This window comes from Trichoderma ghanense, assembly GCF_004382785.1.
Source record: "Trichoderma ghanense strain CCMA-1212 chromosome Unknown scaffold_10, whole genome shotgun sequence".
NCBI lineage: Eukaryota > Fungi > Ascomycota > Sordariomycetes > Hypocreales > Hypocreaceae > Trichoderma > Trichoderma ghanense.
This window is the reverse complement of record NW_027395673.1, coordinates 1,061,419-1,077,189: the sequence shown is the minus strand read 5'-3', so window position 1 is coordinate 1,077,189 and position 15,771 is coordinate 1,061,419. Positions and strand designations below refer to the sequence as shown.

Genomic DNA, 15,771 nt, shown 5'->3' with positions numbered 1-15,771 from the left:
TATGGAGTCGTCGGCTTCTGCTGCTGCTGCTGCTCCTCAGCCGTCCTTGGTGACGACGACCCTTCTTGCCGTGGCCATTGTCTTCCCCGTTCTCGGCACCCTCGCCGTTGGACTGCGGTGCTACACGAGAATCATCAAGAAGCAGAGGCTGTCCAGCGATGACTGGGTTTGTGTCCTGGCCCAGGTGGCAGCGTGGGGAATCTCCGTCGACATCTTTGTGGCCGGGGGGCTGGCAGGGGTTGACTACACGTACTCGACTCTGGATCCCCTCTCTGCTGCTGTGATTTTCCTTCGTGTAAGTCCTCGTTGATATACATGAGCAGCCATTCTTGCAGTTATACTGACAGTGACATTAGGCTCTATGGATTGAGGGCTTTCCTCTCGTCTTCAGCCTCGTCTTTGTCAAGATTGCCATTCTCCTCTTCTACTCGCGCATCTTCACCACCTTCAAGTTCAAACTGGCCGTCCGCATCTACGTCGGCATCCTCTCAGCATGGTGCCTTGCCATGATCGTAGTATGTCTCTCCCCAACATCTTCCCCCCCCCCCAGACCTCCATGCCCACATCAACACCAAGAATAGACCACTCACAAACTAACTGCATGTCATAGTGCCAACTCCTCGCAGCCAACCCCATCGACGCCGCCTGGAACCCCCTGGCCACCAACCCCCTGCGCTACAACTACAACGACTTCTCCCTCGCCTTTGCCGGCATGAGCATCGTCTTCGACGTCATCGTCCTGCTCTTCCCCATCCCCGTCATCCGCAAGCTGCAGATGGATAGGGCGCGCAAGCTCCAGGTCCTGGGCATCTTCTGGCTCGGCATCTTCTGCTGCATCTCGTCCGCCGTGCGCTTCTACTACCTCTACTCGGAAATCAGCCGCACCATTGCCGCCACGGGGTCCGACCGCTACCTCAACATGTCGGCCGCCTTCATCTGGGGCACCATCGAGCCCAACGCCAGCATCGTCGCCGCGTGCCTGCCGTGCTACGCGCCGCTGTTTGCCAAAGTGGGCGGGCTGCCGACGCTGCTGGCCAACTTTGGGAGCTTGTTCTCGAGTAGTCGCGGGAGTAGGGCCAAGGCGAGGAATGGGAGCGATTTGCTGGCTTCGGGCGATAGTTACCAGCTGCAGAAGGCGAATGGCATGGCTGGGCCGTGGGAGCGGTATGACGGGTCGCTGCCGTCGTATAACGTGGACGTTGAGCGGGCGAATAGCTTTCAGAGTGATCAGGAGCCGCTCAAGGATGCGTATCCTTCGAGGATTAAAGTCACGACGGACTTTGTGGCAACGGCGGGGAGGGATCCGGCTTTCTGAGTTGTGTTGGGGTGAGCTGTATATACATGTAATTCTTAGCTGTCTGTTTGTCTTTCAAGTATACAATGTGCAGAAATGTCTATCCATATGCCTATGACAGGTCTTGATAATCTGCCACGTCTGACAATTCTTGAGGATTGAAGGCGTCAAGAGAGCTTTCTGCATCCACAGAGTCTATTACAATCAGTGCACGAGACTGCTTGAAACTCGGCAGCCTCATCTGGCATCTCGGTGATATTCTCTCGGGACTTCAGTTACGGTTCCCTATGTACCCAGCCGAGAGAGCTGCTGCAGCCCTTTGTCTGTATAGTTCACTATGAGAGCCCATCCGATTAACGAGAGGATGTAATAATTCTTAATTATTGATGTCTCAGGCGTAACACCAAGACTAGTGGAAGCAGATTCTCTAGGCCGATTTGTCCAAGTTATACCCCTACGTGAGGATACAGCTCAAATCATCGCATCTATCATACGACATCACATCAAAAGTGTGTATACTCAGCCACTCTTAACCTCCTGCTCCCCCAAAACACTCACAACCTTCTTCACACTCTCCCTGGCCAAGCACGCATTCTGCCACCTCGTAAAATGCGGAAACGCGCTCGGGTCCCACGCGTGCTCCCCCGTGCGGCTGCCCATGAAAAAGGCAATCTGCATGTTCCACATGGTAAAGGCCAGGTCGGCGTAGGTGCACTTGTCGCCCACGAGCCACTCCGACTTGGCCAGCGCGCTGTCGAGGACGCCGGCGACGCGCTTGACCTCGTTGCCGTAGCGGATCTTGGCCGACTCGGGGGACTCGCCGTATGCGCCTTCGTGGAAGAGGTTGAACCTGCGGGAGACTGAAGTCAGTATTGTGATTTCTAGTCTGGGAGCACATGATGAGGATGTATGTAGGTACTTGGGCCTTGTTTGGGAGGCCTCTGGACTGAGGATGCTTACCATGCGGCTTGGCCAAAGTAAGGGCCTTGGCCAGAGGCTTGGAAGTATGCCCACTGCACCGTAAGGTACTTTTCGGGAAAGCTGCTGTACGAGATCTTGTTGTCCTTGTCGTACGTGTCGATCAAGTACTGGGTAGTACAAATGGTAAGCCTGATGAGAAACGGCAACGCGTGGGGGATGTCAGTCATTGAGCCCTCACCTGGACAATGGCGCCAGACTCCCAGAGGGTAAGGCCAGTGTTGGGATCCTCAATGGCCGGAACGCGGCCGTTCGGGTTGACGTCGGTGTAGGGTTTCTTCTTGAGGCCGTCGAGCTCAACCCATGATGTCTCGTAGGGGAGGTTGAGCTCCTCGAGAATGATCAAGACCTTGGAAGGGTTGGGAACATGGTCTGGCGAGTTTCAGTGTCAGTCATGCCCGAATGGAATAACGTGCTACACTCACTTCTCCAGTACAGTTTGATCGGCTTGAGGCTCATTGTCGCGGGTGGTTCCGAATAAATCTTGAGAGTTGCTGTGGTAGTAGTGAGAAAGACAAGGTGAAGGCGTTGACGAATTCAATAAACACCAGTATGGTATATGTAAATGTTCAGATTAGATGAAGGCTTTCCGGGTTCCCTTGATGCCATTCAGACCTGTCCGAAGAGGGGTTGAGGGGTTACACTCAGTTAACGCGCAAGTAAGCAATATCTAGAAACTGTTGGCCGCTTGTCTCCGCAACCAACACAAAGTGAGGGCGTGGGCAACAAGTACAAGTACATACACCTCTGGCTGTTCTGATTCCCTCGGAAGGTCGCTCATCCGTCCATCGTTGGACACTCGCGCACATTCACGGACTTGCTGCGCCGATGTCTGCGACCTACAAGTCCTGCTTACCTTGCAGCTAACCGCAGGATTTGTGTAGTATCACGGCAACACGGATTGCAGAAGCCCGTACAGAGTGACATGGCGGCTCACGGTCGTAGTCGCACGCTGCGGCTCAGCACGGTGGTATCTCCTAATGTTGATAGACAACCATTGTTGGTTGTCTTATAGCCGAGACAGGGGGGAGCTTCCTCCGTCCATTGCGCCCAGAATGCTGCGCAGCGCTAATCTGCAGAGCAACATGAGGTTACAGACGTGTGGCATTTGATGCTTTGCACGAGGCTGCAGCTTGGAAGGGAAGGTTTCAACAACCTCGGCTCTCCAGACCACATTGAGCTACTCCGAATATGTACTTCACATGTAATAAGGTCCTAAATATGTTTTTTACGTCTTTCATAAGTAAGTAGGCATGGCAGGTAAGCTTTTGATCCTGTAGCTATATAATTACATATACTTACTATACATATACTGTTTTTTATTCAATATAGGTAGATAGTTAAACTTGATGTGGTAAATAACTTGAATAAATAGTAAAATCACTTATAAACCAGACCTTGGTATGACTGTATGGCAAGTTACCTTAGGTTGCTCGTAAGGATATCCGTGTTCGAAGTAGGTACATGTATTCAACTTATCCGTTAGAGTCTGACGCTACATGCATCGGATATCACGATAAACTGACCGATTCGTAGTAAAGCACTGCAACCTATAATAACCTTGTCTCGGGACGTTGTAACTCGCGCGCGCATGAATGCTTTCACAGAACCTATGTCAACATGGCAAACACAACTCTTCCCTTAAGCACCAGCTATAGTGCTTTTCCTCTGTCCTCCCTTGAGGAATTGACTTCACCATGGGCAATTATAGCCCTAGTAGGAGGGCTATACATGCTCTCCTCCATCCTCTCGCAGATATTCGGCTACAAGTATCCCATCTTTGGTATATCCTCTCAACTCGAGCCAATTGTGGTTTCCAACTTTCGGTTCTTCCGTCGCGCCGAGGACATCCTGAACGAGGGCTACCAAGCAGTAAGTCTACACAGCCAACATGGTGGTCAACTTGGCTGACGTCTTCACTAGTGCAAGGGCAAGATCTTCCAGTTCAGAAGAGCTGACACGGACATGCTCGTACTGCCGTACAAGTATGTCGAGGACATTCGCAAGCTCCCCAACTCGGTAGCCAGCCCTACCGTTGCCCACGTCCATAACCTCATGGGCTCCTCCACGAACATGCACATTATCCTCCGGAGCAACCTGCACTTTCGCACTCTTCAGCTCAAGCTCACGCCCAACCTCAACTCGCTCACGAGGCCTATGCAAGAAGAGGTGAACTTTGCCGTTGAGAAAGAGCTCACAGAGTCTGAAGGTATTTTCCCAGCCAACTTGCCCCCGTTGAAGCGATTCTGATAATCTGACTCTTTGCGCACCAGACGAATGGGTGACCATCAAGCCCTACCACACCATCCTCGACTTTGTCGCTCGTGTGAGCGCCCGGATCTTCCTTGGCAAGCCTCTGTGCCGCGACCCCGAGTGGCTCGAGGTGTCTACCCAATTCACCGAGAATGTCTTTGTGTCCTTGGTCTTCCTGCGCCTCTTCCCAATGTGGACGCATGGCTTCCTCAACTGGTTCATGCCCTCATCGTACAAGGGCACCGCATACGTCAGAAAAGCCAAGAAGCTGCTCGTCCCAGAGATCAACCGCCGACGCAGCCTGGAAGCCCAGGGACACGTCTTTCCAGAGGAGGAGAAGCACAATCTCCTGTCCTGGATGATGGAGATTGCCACACCTAGTGAAAGCGATGCGTCGGCTCTTGCTCACCTCGAGGTCGTCATGTCGCTCGCGTCGATTCACACTTCGCAGATGAACGCGGTACACTGTCTCTACGACCTCTTGGCTCACCCAGAGTATCTCGAGCCCATCAGAGAGGAAATCCGTGCCGTGGTAGCCGAAGCAGGACCCTGGATGACATGGTCGAAGCCGCAATTCTCGAGGCTGCGCAGACTCGACTCGTTCATGCGCGAATCGCAGCGCTTCAACCCGCCAACTCTCCTGTCCATGCACCGCGTCATGCTCCAGGACGCAAAGCTCTCGGACGGTACAATCCTGCCAAAGGGCGCGCACATCAGCATGCCGGTCAACTCGATCCAAAACGATCCCGAGGTGACGCCCGAGCCCGAGAAATTCGACGGCTTCCGGTACTACAATCTCCGCCAGAACGAAGGCCAGGGCCATTTGCACCAGTTTTCTACGACGCAGGACCGGATTCTCAATTTTGGACATGGTCCGAATGCGTGCCCGGGACGCTTCTTTGCTAGCCTTGAGATTAAGATTATCCTTGTGCGTTTGCTGATGGACTATGAGTTCAAGTTTAAGCATGGGAATGAGCGGCCGGCGAATCTACGTGCGCATGAGTTCATTTTTCCGAATCCTGATGCAGAGATATTGATGCGTCGTCGACCTGCTGCGGAACGTCTGCCGCTCTACTAAGTCTTTCACCCTGGGACGGGCTCGGAAGATGTTTCCTTTGCAGACAAGTGTAAACGCCAAAGGCGGTAGTTACATAGTTAGCCATGTAGGCCGTGTACTAGGACCATCGTGTTGTGAAGAGACCTTTTCCTGCTCTATGCCAACCGTATGCCAGTAGAGTGAGGCCGCGTATCTAATTTGGGTAACGTGAGCGCTCCTGAACCCATATGCGCCCCAACCAGGTCCAGAACCGAGGCCATTATTATCCATGAGCCTCTGTCTATGGAACATCTGCATTGGTCCGGAGTTGCCTGCATTCCGGACATGTTGCGCCGAGGCAGATGTCGAACTGAGGCAACGCCAACATGTTGCCAAAACAGGGGTTCCCGCTCTGACATGTACGAACGAGGTTAAGTCTTGTTATCAGCCTTCCACTTTGACAACCGAAAAGCACGGACTTTGTAGTAATAAACCATTGAATGAAACATCAGCCTAATAGGATTGATGGCCATGACGCCGGGGTGAGTTTATCAAAGTACAGGACAGTCACTACCCGGCATATATGGCCGGCATACGATACCATGCAAGACTTTCGTCCGTAACAGTGTCCGACGGTTCTCCTACTACCTTTGCTGACCTGAATCTAGACTTTATAATACTCTATGAAGCTTGAGGCATCTGTTACACGACGCTTCAGTTTCTTATCCCGTTATCAACGTTGCCACCACCAATCAGCATGGCTGCAGCATCCAATCAACAGAAAGTAGTACTTCCCCAGGATGTCCTCCAAGGCGCAAGAAGAGCCGTGAGATGTCTGGCAGAACGTTGTCTACAACCAAACGACTTTGGCTCCTTCAGCATATCCATCTACGACACGGCATGGCTAGCCATGATCCGAGACCCAGATGACCCAAGTCTCTGGCTATTCCCAGAATCGTATTCCTACCTTCTGCTTCATCAAGCCGAAGATGGAATGTGGCCAACCTACGCCTCGCCCATCGACGGCATTCTCAACACCCTGGCAGGCCTCTTGGCTCTCATCAAGCACTGCAAGTCAGACAGCATCATCTTCGACAGTCCTCGTCCAGCCCAAACCTGGGAGGTGCCAAAAAGAATCGAAAAAGCCCGCAGAGCACTGCAGTCCGCGCTAAACAACTGGGACGTCAACCAGACTCTGCACGTCGGCTTCGAGATGCTCGTGCCAGGCCTCCTGAGACAACTCGCCGACGAGGGCGTCGTCTTCGACTTTGACGGCCAAGCGGCACTCACAGCTCTATACCAGAAGAAACTGGCCAGATTGCACCCCGACATGCTCGCGTCAAACCAGCAGACCACACTGCTGCACTCGCTAGAAGCACTGGCCGGCGTCTTCGACTTTGGCCTCCTCCGGCATCACTGCAGCGCCTACGCAGGCATGCTCGGGTCTCCGGCTTCGACAGCCGCATATCTCCTTCACGCGCCAGAGTGGGACGTTCGCGCGCAGTCCTATCTCGAGAACGTCGTTCGCAGCTATGGTTCTTGCGGCGGCGTACCAAGCGGCTTCCCAACCCCCGTGTTTGAAATCTCATGGACAATGTCAACCCTCCTTGCAAGCGGTTTCACCGTGACAGATTTCCACGATGATGACCTCCACGTCATCAAGGAGTACCTCCAAAAGGCCATCAACGAACAAGGCGGCGTCCTCGGCTTCGCACCCACCCTCCTCCCCGACGCCGACGACACAGCCGTCTCTCTCCTCGCCCTGACGTCTCTCGGCGTGCCCATCGACCGCAGCCCCCTCATCTGGAACTTTGAAAGCAGCGCCCGCTTCAAGACGTACCAGCTCGAGAGGACGCCGAGCATCAGCGCAAACTGCAACGTTCTGCTCGCGCTCCTCACGGCTCCCGACGTCGATCGGTATGCTCCGCAGATTGAGAAAGCAGTCCGGTTTCTGTGCGGCAGCTGGAACGCGAATGAGCTGCAGGACAAGTGGAATCTGGCGGCTGAGTACACGTACATGCTGCTTGCTTCTGCGCTGTGTCGGCTGTTGAGTGTTTATGCGGGTGGCTTGCTGAGGGATGTCGCTACTGAAGCCATCAAGGTAGACGTTCCTATTGTCCTCGTCCAACTCCTTGTTCGGGCTCTTTCGGGACAACAGGACAATGGCTCGTGGGGAGACTCTGTCGAGAGAACGTCGTATGCGACTCTGCTGCTCTCCTACGCCCTCAAACTGCCCTGGCCCCTTGCCGTCAGAAAGCACGCCGAAGCTGCCTTAATCACAGCAAAAGCCTACTTGGTGTCTCGCAGTGACGAGCGGGCAGTGGGCGACTATCTCTGGATCGAAAAAGTCACTTACAAACTGCCCACACTTGCCGAGGCATACTACCTAGCCGCCCTCAAGTCTTCACCCAAGGAGCTTTCGTGGACATTGGAAGTCGAGCAAGTCTTCAAAACCGACAACGTCAAGATGAACAAGATGGCCCAGTTCTTCAGCCGCCTGCCGCTTCTTCAAGACCTCTCGGAAGCAGCCATGGCATTGGCCGTCCAAGAAGCAGCAATGTATGCAAGTCGTCTCGAGGGAGTCCGCCTCGACATCTTCCTCCGGGACGACATGCCCATGTCCGCAGACAAGTACCTCGCGTACATCCCCATCGCGTGGACAACAATCAATGCCGTCAACGGATTCGCGCTGTCTGGCGATGAGATGTGGGAGATGATGGTCATTTCGATGCTCAACTATCAGGTGGACGAATACATGGAGTCTGTCGTTGCGCATCTGGATGAACCAACCTCACAGGCTCTGGGTACCATAATCGGCGCCGAGATTCGAAGCAGCGAGCCAAATCTTGCCATCCATACATCTCTCCATTCAGCCTCAATCCAGACGACTGTCCCCAGCCCTCCTGCATCAGACTGTTCCTCGTCCAACGACAGCTCCTCATCATTGATGGACGTCGCCGAAGTGCTTTCCAAGTACATCAGACACGTGAAGACGTCTCCAATCATCCTGCAAAGCCCAGAACCAGCCCAACTGCGCGTCATGCAAGAACTCGAAAAGTTCCTCCTAGCACACATGGCGCACAACGCCGACAATGCACACCGGAGAGAACACCAGCAGAATCGTGGAGGAGCCAGTTGGCACGACCAAGTGCCCTACTACGACTGGGTCCGCACCACCGGCGCCAACGACACGAGCTGCCCCTATTCATTCGCCTTCTTCTGCTGCCTCATCAGCCCCGGCGGCTCGCACTGCCTCGCCTCGATGGAGCAGAGATACCTTGCGCGAGAAATGTGTCTTCATCTTGCCACGCTTTGTCGACAGTACAACGACTACGGTTCTGTGATGCGGGATGACGCCGAAGGTAACCTCAACAGTCTTCACTTTCCCGAGTTTGCAGATGGAGGCGGACAGTGTCTGGATTTTCAGCGAACGGTGGGGAGAGAGGCTGCTGTTGAGGAGGCAAAGGGGGTTTTGATGAAGGTGGCTGGCTTGGAGAGGGCCATGATGCAGGTTTGCTGGGAAGCGCTCTCGGCGAGCCTTGATGAGGGCGTAAGGGGGAGGCTGAAAGCCTTTATTGACGTGACGGATCTGTTTGGCCAGATATATGTGGCACGAGATATCGCCAGCAGAATGCAGAGGTAATGGGCAGTGGAAATTGTTTCGATTCTTGTGTTGCTGCTCGCCGGAAGACGCGTGGAGCACTTTGGAAGTATGCTGTGTGTGACATTAGCATGAAAACTTGGATGATGCCTTACGCATACATGATTATAGGTAACGAGTATATCATATAGGCAAAAGTATACCGTTGTACAAATATTGCACCAGCCCTATCTAGTTCATGACAAAAGACAAGCCTCGCGCCTCTTCTCGATATGCTACGCGGATAAAGCAAGGCACGCATCAACGGCCAATCCAACCCTGTGAACAGACACTCTAGTTAGCCGGGTCACGACGAAGAGAAGCAAAGACGAGTGAAAGAACATACCTTCCCTCCTTCTGGTAGACCACATCGCTGATGATATCCTTGTCTAAATCGGGAAACATGCCGGCCAGCGTCTCTACAATGTTGGCATGCTCGGCGCGATGCAGCCGCTGTGCTTCCGCCACCTCGGCGCTCGCCTGCCGGGCGGCTGCCTCCTCCGCCGGCAAAGCGTATCGAGAATCTAAGCGCCGGCCGTCCCTCTGCTCCTCTCCGCTGCGCCGAATGGGCACATTCTCGGGGAAGCCCAGGGGGCGCCCAATGGGCGGAGGCGGAGGTGGTCGTGATGAGGCGCCGTCATCCGAGAACATGCGGCCGATTGTGGTCAAGGGATTTTGAATCGTTCGTAGGAGTCCGGTGATGGGCGCGGTGAGGGCGTCGACGTCGCTTTGTTCTGTTGATCGACGTGGGTTGGACGGGCCTGCACCATCAAGCGAGGTACGGGCGTCGTGCTGTAAAGATTTCTCGTTGAATATCTGCTGCTGTGGCGGAGGTCCTTTGGGAGACAATGCCTGGTGCTTTTCTGCAATAGCTGAGACGGCCGCCTCGACGTTCTTCTCGAATTCATCATCGGTGATGGTGAGAGATGTGCGGTCCATGTTCTCAATGAACTGAACAGCACCCATCTGAACAGTGATTAGCATCTGGTATGAAGACGATAAGGGATAATCGGCTTACAAGAGAAGAGAGGTAGTAGCCTGCCTCGCCGCCAAGCTTCTCCTGGTTCCGGAACCGCAGAATGTACTGCACGTTGGACACCAGGTGCTCTGGATTGGATTGGAGAACAACATATATGAGTAGCGGCATAAACGAGTCGGCTGATGAGTCGGATTTGTTGTGTTTCAGGAGGCCTGAGCGGTCAGCGAGTGATGTGAGATGAATGATGACTAGCGAGAAACTCACCAAATATGACTTTACAGCAGTTCAAGACGCAAATGATCTTGTCTCTGGGCGCTCTGTACGACTTGATCTTTAACAGTTCTGATTACTGTCAGTATCGCGTGAGAGCAGGAATAAGACGTGTGAAGCTCACCCTGTTGCGCCAACTTTAAAAATCGGCGTCCGCTGTCCCCAACCGGTGGTATATCCAGATGCTCCTCCCTGACCCAGCCGTAAATGTTGATCTTCTGCGTGATAATGTCGTCTCGCTCGACGTCCTCCTGATGCTGCCCTCTCCGGCCAGGCCCCAGCGGCGGATCGCCTCCTCTCCTCTTCGGCTTTGCCCCGGGTATTGGCTTGGGCGGTGGAATGGCCGGTGAAAAAGTCTGAGTATACAGTCGATTCATGACGAGCTTCTCCATGCCCTCTCTGGCGTTGTCAAACTCTGCGTCGGAAACGTCTCGCCACACCTCGCACAGCATCATCTTGTTGGCAATAAAGGCTAGGAAGTCGCTAATGATCTTGACCTGTTCGTGGACCATCCACTGGCGCTTCCCAAACTCAAAGAGAAACGACTTGAGATATCTCGCGACCGGGTCCGCCTTTTTGTTCCGCAGCTGCTCCAGGAATCTATGAAAGTCAAAGGGCAGTGCCGGCTCTGGCTCTGGCTCTGGCGGCGGCGGCCTGTGCATGGGTATAGTGGGCGACGTTGGCGATGTGACGTTGGCAGGCGGCGGCCGTGCATCTTTCGATCTCGGAGGCGTGCCCATGGATCCGTCCTTGGGAGGCACGGGCGGGCCTTGATCGTCGTCATTCGGCGTAGAAATGTGGAGAGCGTTGAGCCCCTGTACCTGACCAGCAAGCGGCGGCGATAGAGGTTCGAGGCTGGATTTTCTGGGCGGATGCTGCAGGGAGGTGCCCAACATGGGCGAGGCAATCTCTAGCCGGGGGCTCATGACTTCGTTGGCATCAGGGCCACCGTTCTCGCTGAACTGCTCCATGATGCTCTGAATCTCGGACCGTGAGCCCTCCTGGTCGTCTTCGCTGGTGTATGGCTTGTCGTCCGACTCTGGCCCGGATCTTGTGGGGGATGCATCGTCGCTTCGGGGAGTGCTGGAGAGGGCTCGAGAGGGAGGGCGGGAGGCCATGGGAGTGGGCGGCGTCGGGTCGACATAGCTGGGATGCTCGGGGGCGAGAAGCTGCGAGGTTGGGTAGTCGGTCTGCATGGGCGAGGATGACGGTGGCCTGGCATTTGTGGCCTTGATGGTCAGGGCGGAGGGTTTGGAAGCTGCCTTGGCAGAATCTTTGGAGGCGGACGTCGTCTCGCGTGTCGCTTCGTGTGATGCCTCGTGAGTGTTGTGCGCGGGAGCTTTGGGGCTGGCAGGATCTGTTTCTGGAACTGCGTCTGCCTGGGATCTGGACTCGGCTTCGGCGTTGCCCGAACCAGGACCAGCGCCCTGCTCGAGCTTCGCACTTGTTCGCATGCCGCTGGCCTCGTCGCTGGGCTTGGTGGCAGTTGATGCCGTCAGCGGTGAAGCTGGAGACGGTTCGAGAGGCTCGTTGGAGTTGGGGGCGGCCGGGGTGGTTGTATGGAGAAGGGTGTCGGCCTCGGCCTCTGGCTTGTTGAGGGAATCGGCATGAGTTGTCGTCGCTGGCTTGTCTGTCATGGCGGGAGAGCTGTCGGGGTCCTTTCTGTCGTCGCTGTGATCCGCGCCTGCGCGTGCATTCGTGTCCAGGGCATCAGAGCCCTCAGCGGCGTGGCTTGTCGTCGTTGTCAAGCTGTTGTTGAAGCTGGTTTTGCTCTGGTCCTCGAGCTTGTTGGGCTCAGCAACAGGCTCCGACCCCACCGAGGGGTCTTGGATGCATGTCACCTCGGAGGCATCCGCGCCTCTCGGGCTGGATCCAGGGCCGGGCGGCGACATGCACGTGAGTCCGGGGCGAGGAGGGGAAGCTAAAGGATGAGCGCAGAGGCGGGAGTTGTCAGGAGGAGGGGAGGAGGGAGAAGAGAAGAGGTGTAGGAGGGAGAAGTTGTGTGGTTGGCAGAGGACGGAGGTGCTGTGGTCACCTGCTGTGATTTGGCGGGCTAGGCGCTATAAGTTGGGCCTGTTGCGTGGGATTGCAGGTGCCGATCAGGATTGATATGGTGGGTGCGAAGCATGGGGAGACCGAACAGCTACAACAAACAACCTTGGAAATTATGGAAGAATACGGTATAAGTACTCTGTGTTTCAGATCACTCGAGAATCAATGGTAGAGCATGATTGGAAACGAGCAGAATCCGAGAGGTCGTTGAGCCGCATGCGTCACTCCTTCCATGGTGTTGTCTCAGTGGAAATTATAGTGGGACGTACATCAAACATGGTGGAGGTTTCGCATAACGTGAATTATTCGACCTTCATCAACTCGACGAGAGCTGAATCAGCCCATTCTCTGATCTTCAGATTCAAAGAAAGGACCATCCCGAATAAAGATGATCATCGTTCGACTTTCTGGCATGGGATACGACCAAGAACGCGGCTAGGCTAGAAGGAATCCAGCCATCGGCCAAAGACTCACGCCGTCGTCATGGGAGAGTCATCAGCCCCCGTCTCTCCGCTCTGGCACTGTACCACAGATATAAGCTCGACTCCAAGTGTCTATATAGTTCGCATGTCGTGAATGTCAATTCACACTACCTTACTCTTGAACCCTTAAACGACCTCTCATCTCAGTTAAACATAACTCGCCAAACTCATCATGACTCGTCCCTCCGACATCCCCTACCGCCAAATCCGCGCCTCCCACGACAAAGACCACATCATCGTCTACCAAGCCTACAAGCCCTCCATCGCCTCCGCCGCAGTAAAGGCCCAAAAGCTCAATGCCTCGGAGGACTTTAGCCCCGACCGCATGACCTGGATCAAGCCCAGCTGGTGCTGGATGATGTACCGCAGCGGCTACTCTTACAAGGACGACAACCAGAGCCACATCCTCGCCCTCAAGATGAAAATGGAGCACTTCCTGGAATTACTACGACAAGGCGTCTTATCGAATCATCCCTCGGAACATGCCCGCGTGGACAAGGAGAGCACCAACAAGACCGCGCATGAGAGGCCCTCGGACGTGAGAATCCAGTGGGATCCGGAGCGGAATGCGAGGTTGGAGGCTTTGCATCATCGCAGCATCCAGATTGGCATACCCCCGAATTTGAGCACAAAGTGGGCGGACGAGTGGATTGTGGGCATCGAGGACGTTACGGAGAGGGCGAGGGAGCTCAAGAGGGTGCTGGAGGAGGAGCCGGATGTTAAGGAGGAGGAGCTGGTGAAGAGGGGGCTTGTGCCTGAGGAGGCGCCGGTGGATGTGCCGGATGATATCTTGACGAGGTTGGACATGACTGATTTGGGGGTCCCAGAGCTATGATCGCGCGCTTCAACTTCAACGCACTCGTGTATCATCATATTCATGTCAGCATACTAATTTGCTCAGCCTGCTGTAATCGCGCAATACACATATTCAAGCACCATCTTCAGCATCCCCAAAGGGAACAGCCTTCAGCCCAACTTTATAGTAGAGCCTCGAATGCCGCGCCTCCAACTCAAAGTGCGCTCTCAGTAATCGACCCGACAGCAGCTTCTTCTTCCTCCTGTTCTCCTTGACCAACACATCGTCCAGCCTTCCCGCCGACATCTTGTCCTTGTCCACGAATGCGTACCACGGCGCCGTGTATAGCGACGGCGTGCCCACGGGATTGGGGGGAAGCGGCTCGAGCCCCGTGACGAGGCATACATGCCAGAGGTTCCATCCATGGGATAGGTTGATCTCGAGCTCCAATGACCCCAGAATCATCGGCTCCGTGACGCCTAGGTCCGATGGTTTGTCAAAGGTGAGCACGTACGACTTTGTCCGGAGACGCGTCGAACGTAGGCCAGGAGGGTCGTGATGCTCCGCAGAGCCTACGGCCAATTCCCGCGCCATGTTTCTGTCGATGCGCATCTCGTCATAGAACAGCCAGTCCGAAGGCTGCGAAAGCACATCTACAAGGACCCCAGTTCCAAGATCTAGCGGCAGACGCGAGACTGCAACTTCGGGATGAAACAGGATTCCTCGAGGAGAGCGCGGCGGAGAGAGCTTGTGCGGGACAAATACCTGTCTTGGCCTCGCTTCGGACAGGCGAACACGCTCCAGGAGAGGAGCAAATGGGCCCCCGTTGCTATCCCCAGCCACGACGATGCGGTTCATGAGGAGCATGAGCAAGTAATCAGGTCGGATGCGCACAAACTCGGCGTCATTGTGCCACGACGTCTTTTGTAGGATGATTCCCGGCGTCAGCGCATTCGAAGATTCCTCTTGCTGCATGTCACAGTCTAGCAGCGCGACGAAGATGGTGCCTGATTTGTCCTCGGGGAGGGGCGTCAGGGCAAGTTCGACAGTGAGGCCGCGGTTGGAGACTGTAGTATCGCTGTTAGAGCGGCGTGTAAGGTAGCGCGCTCGTTTGATAGCAACTCCATCGCCATGTCGTCGTTTAAAGGCCGAGGGATCGTCTGCTAATAGTCCCCAGAAGTGTTGCTTTGCGGATTTCTCTTCGGGATAACTCCAAGCATAGATAGAATCATCATTTTTGGACCTGATAATCTCCTCCTGCAGCCTCTTAAACGCTTTAACTTGGCCCTCTCCATAAAGGAGGGGCATGTTGATATCGAATATACCCAAAAGGCAGTACGCCAGGTCTTCTGGCCTGGTAGTCGTGCGATTAGCCGCCCAACTCATCTTTTCCGCAACTGAACACTCGTCGAGTCGCTCTCGTTGGCTGTGCGCGTTTATATCTAGCATCTCTTCAGGTATGCTGGAGCCTTTGGCGATGATGCTCTTGAGTGAGGTTCTTGTGCCGATGAGATTCCAGTCTTTAGAGTAGAAGAGGAGCTCTGAAGGGGCAATCAGTTCCTGCAGCGTCCATCCTCGGGAGAACCAGCGACACTGAGCAAACTCGGGGGTTGTTGGTTCATCCGTTGTGGCCAAGTCCTCGAGAAAGACGATACAGATCCCGGCTTTCTCGTACCACTGATACATGGAGTTGATGGCCTCGGACAGCTCTGCGCTGCTCGTCTTGTCGATGCAACACGTGTCAATCCATATGTACGGGAATCCTAAGTTGAAAGCCATCTCGCTGCTCTGACGAATCTTGCCCCATCCTCTGGTTCCTTTCTGTGGTTGATGAACATCTGCAAATGTCACCTCCCCCTCTCCCCATGTGTGCGAAAGTATGGCATAGCGCGCCTCCTCAGGCGTGGCAAAGACCTCAAGCTCGAGTGTTCTTGTGTTTAAGAGTCTCATTTGGTGAATCCAACAATCTCAGCTAACAGAGGCCTGATATA

General features: G+C 54.5%; 7 protein-coding genes across 7 annotated transcripts; 4 read left to right on the top strand and 3 right to left on the bottom strand.

Annotated features, from left to right (window-relative positions):
• Window position 1: 1 nt before the first annotated feature.
• On the top strand, window positions 2-1,315 carry CCMA1212_007954 (uncharacterized protein; the record flags this gene model as incomplete). The annotated part of the gene is made up of 3 exons (XM_073705112.1): window positions 2-295; window positions 357-515; window positions 611-1,315. 3 exons carry the CDS (start codon window positions 2-4, stop codon window positions 1,313-1,315), a joined length of 1,158 nt encoding a protein of 385 aa, XP_073556413.1.
• Window positions 1,316-1,813: 498 nt separating this feature from the next.
• On the bottom strand, window positions 1,814-2,731 carry CCMA1212_007953 (Glutathione S-transferase 2; the record flags this gene model as incomplete). The annotated part of the gene is made up of 4 exons (XM_073705111.1): window positions 1,814-2,144; window positions 2,255-2,382; window positions 2,454-2,644; window positions 2,698-2,731. The coding sequence occupies 4 exons, from the start codon at window positions 2,729-2,731 to the stop codon at window positions 1,814-1,816; spliced, it is 684 nt and encodes a 227-aa protein (XP_073556406.1).
• A 1,161-nt stretch (window positions 2,732-3,892) lies between these two features.
• On the top strand, window positions 3,893-5,603 carry CCMA1212_007952 (Ent-kaurene oxidase; the record flags this gene model as incomplete). Its single annotated transcript, XM_073705110.1, has 3 exons — window positions 3,893-4,144; window positions 4,196-4,481; window positions 4,546-5,603. The coding sequence occupies 3 exons, from the start codon at window positions 3,893-3,895 to the stop codon at window positions 5,601-5,603; spliced, it is 1,596 nt and encodes a 531-aa protein (XP_073556407.1).
• Window positions 5,604-6,318: 715 nt separating this feature from the next.
• On the top strand, window positions 6,319-9,204 carry CCMA1212_007951 (Copalyl diphosphate synthase; the record flags this gene model as incomplete). The annotated part of the gene is made up of 1 exon (XM_073705109.1): window positions 6,319-9,204. One exon carries the CDS (start codon window positions 6,319-6,321, stop codon window positions 9,202-9,204), a length of 2,886 nt encoding a protein of 961 aa, XP_073556408.1.
• Window positions 9,205-9,437: 233 nt separating this feature from the next.
• On the bottom strand, window positions 9,438-12,342 carry CCMA1212_007950 (Vacuolar protein sorting-associated protein 9a; the record flags this gene model as incomplete). The annotated part of the gene is made up of 5 exons (XM_073705108.1): window positions 9,438-9,480; window positions 9,548-10,167; window positions 10,220-10,392; window positions 10,445-10,522; window positions 10,575-12,342. 5 exons carry the CDS (start codon window positions 12,340-12,342, stop codon window positions 9,438-9,440), a joined length of 2,682 nt encoding a protein of 893 aa, XP_073556409.1.
• Window positions 12,343-13,156: 814 nt separating this feature from the next.
• CCMA1212_007949 (uncharacterized protein) lies at window positions 13,157-13,819 on the top strand (the record flags this gene model as incomplete). Its single annotated transcript, XM_073705107.1, has 1 exon — window positions 13,157-13,819. The coding sequence occupies one exon, from the start codon at window positions 13,157-13,159 to the stop codon at window positions 13,817-13,819; it is 663 nt and encodes a 220-aa protein (XP_073556455.1).
• Window positions 13,820-13,912: 93 nt separating this feature from the next.
• On the bottom strand, window positions 13,913-15,730 carry CCMA1212_007948 (uncharacterized protein; the record flags this gene model as incomplete). Its single annotated transcript, XM_073705106.1, has 1 exon — window positions 13,913-15,730. The coding sequence occupies one exon, from the start codon at window positions 15,728-15,730 to the stop codon at window positions 13,913-13,915; it is 1,818 nt and encodes a 605-aa protein (XP_073556454.1).
• Window positions 15,731-15,771: the final 41 nt, after the last annotated feature.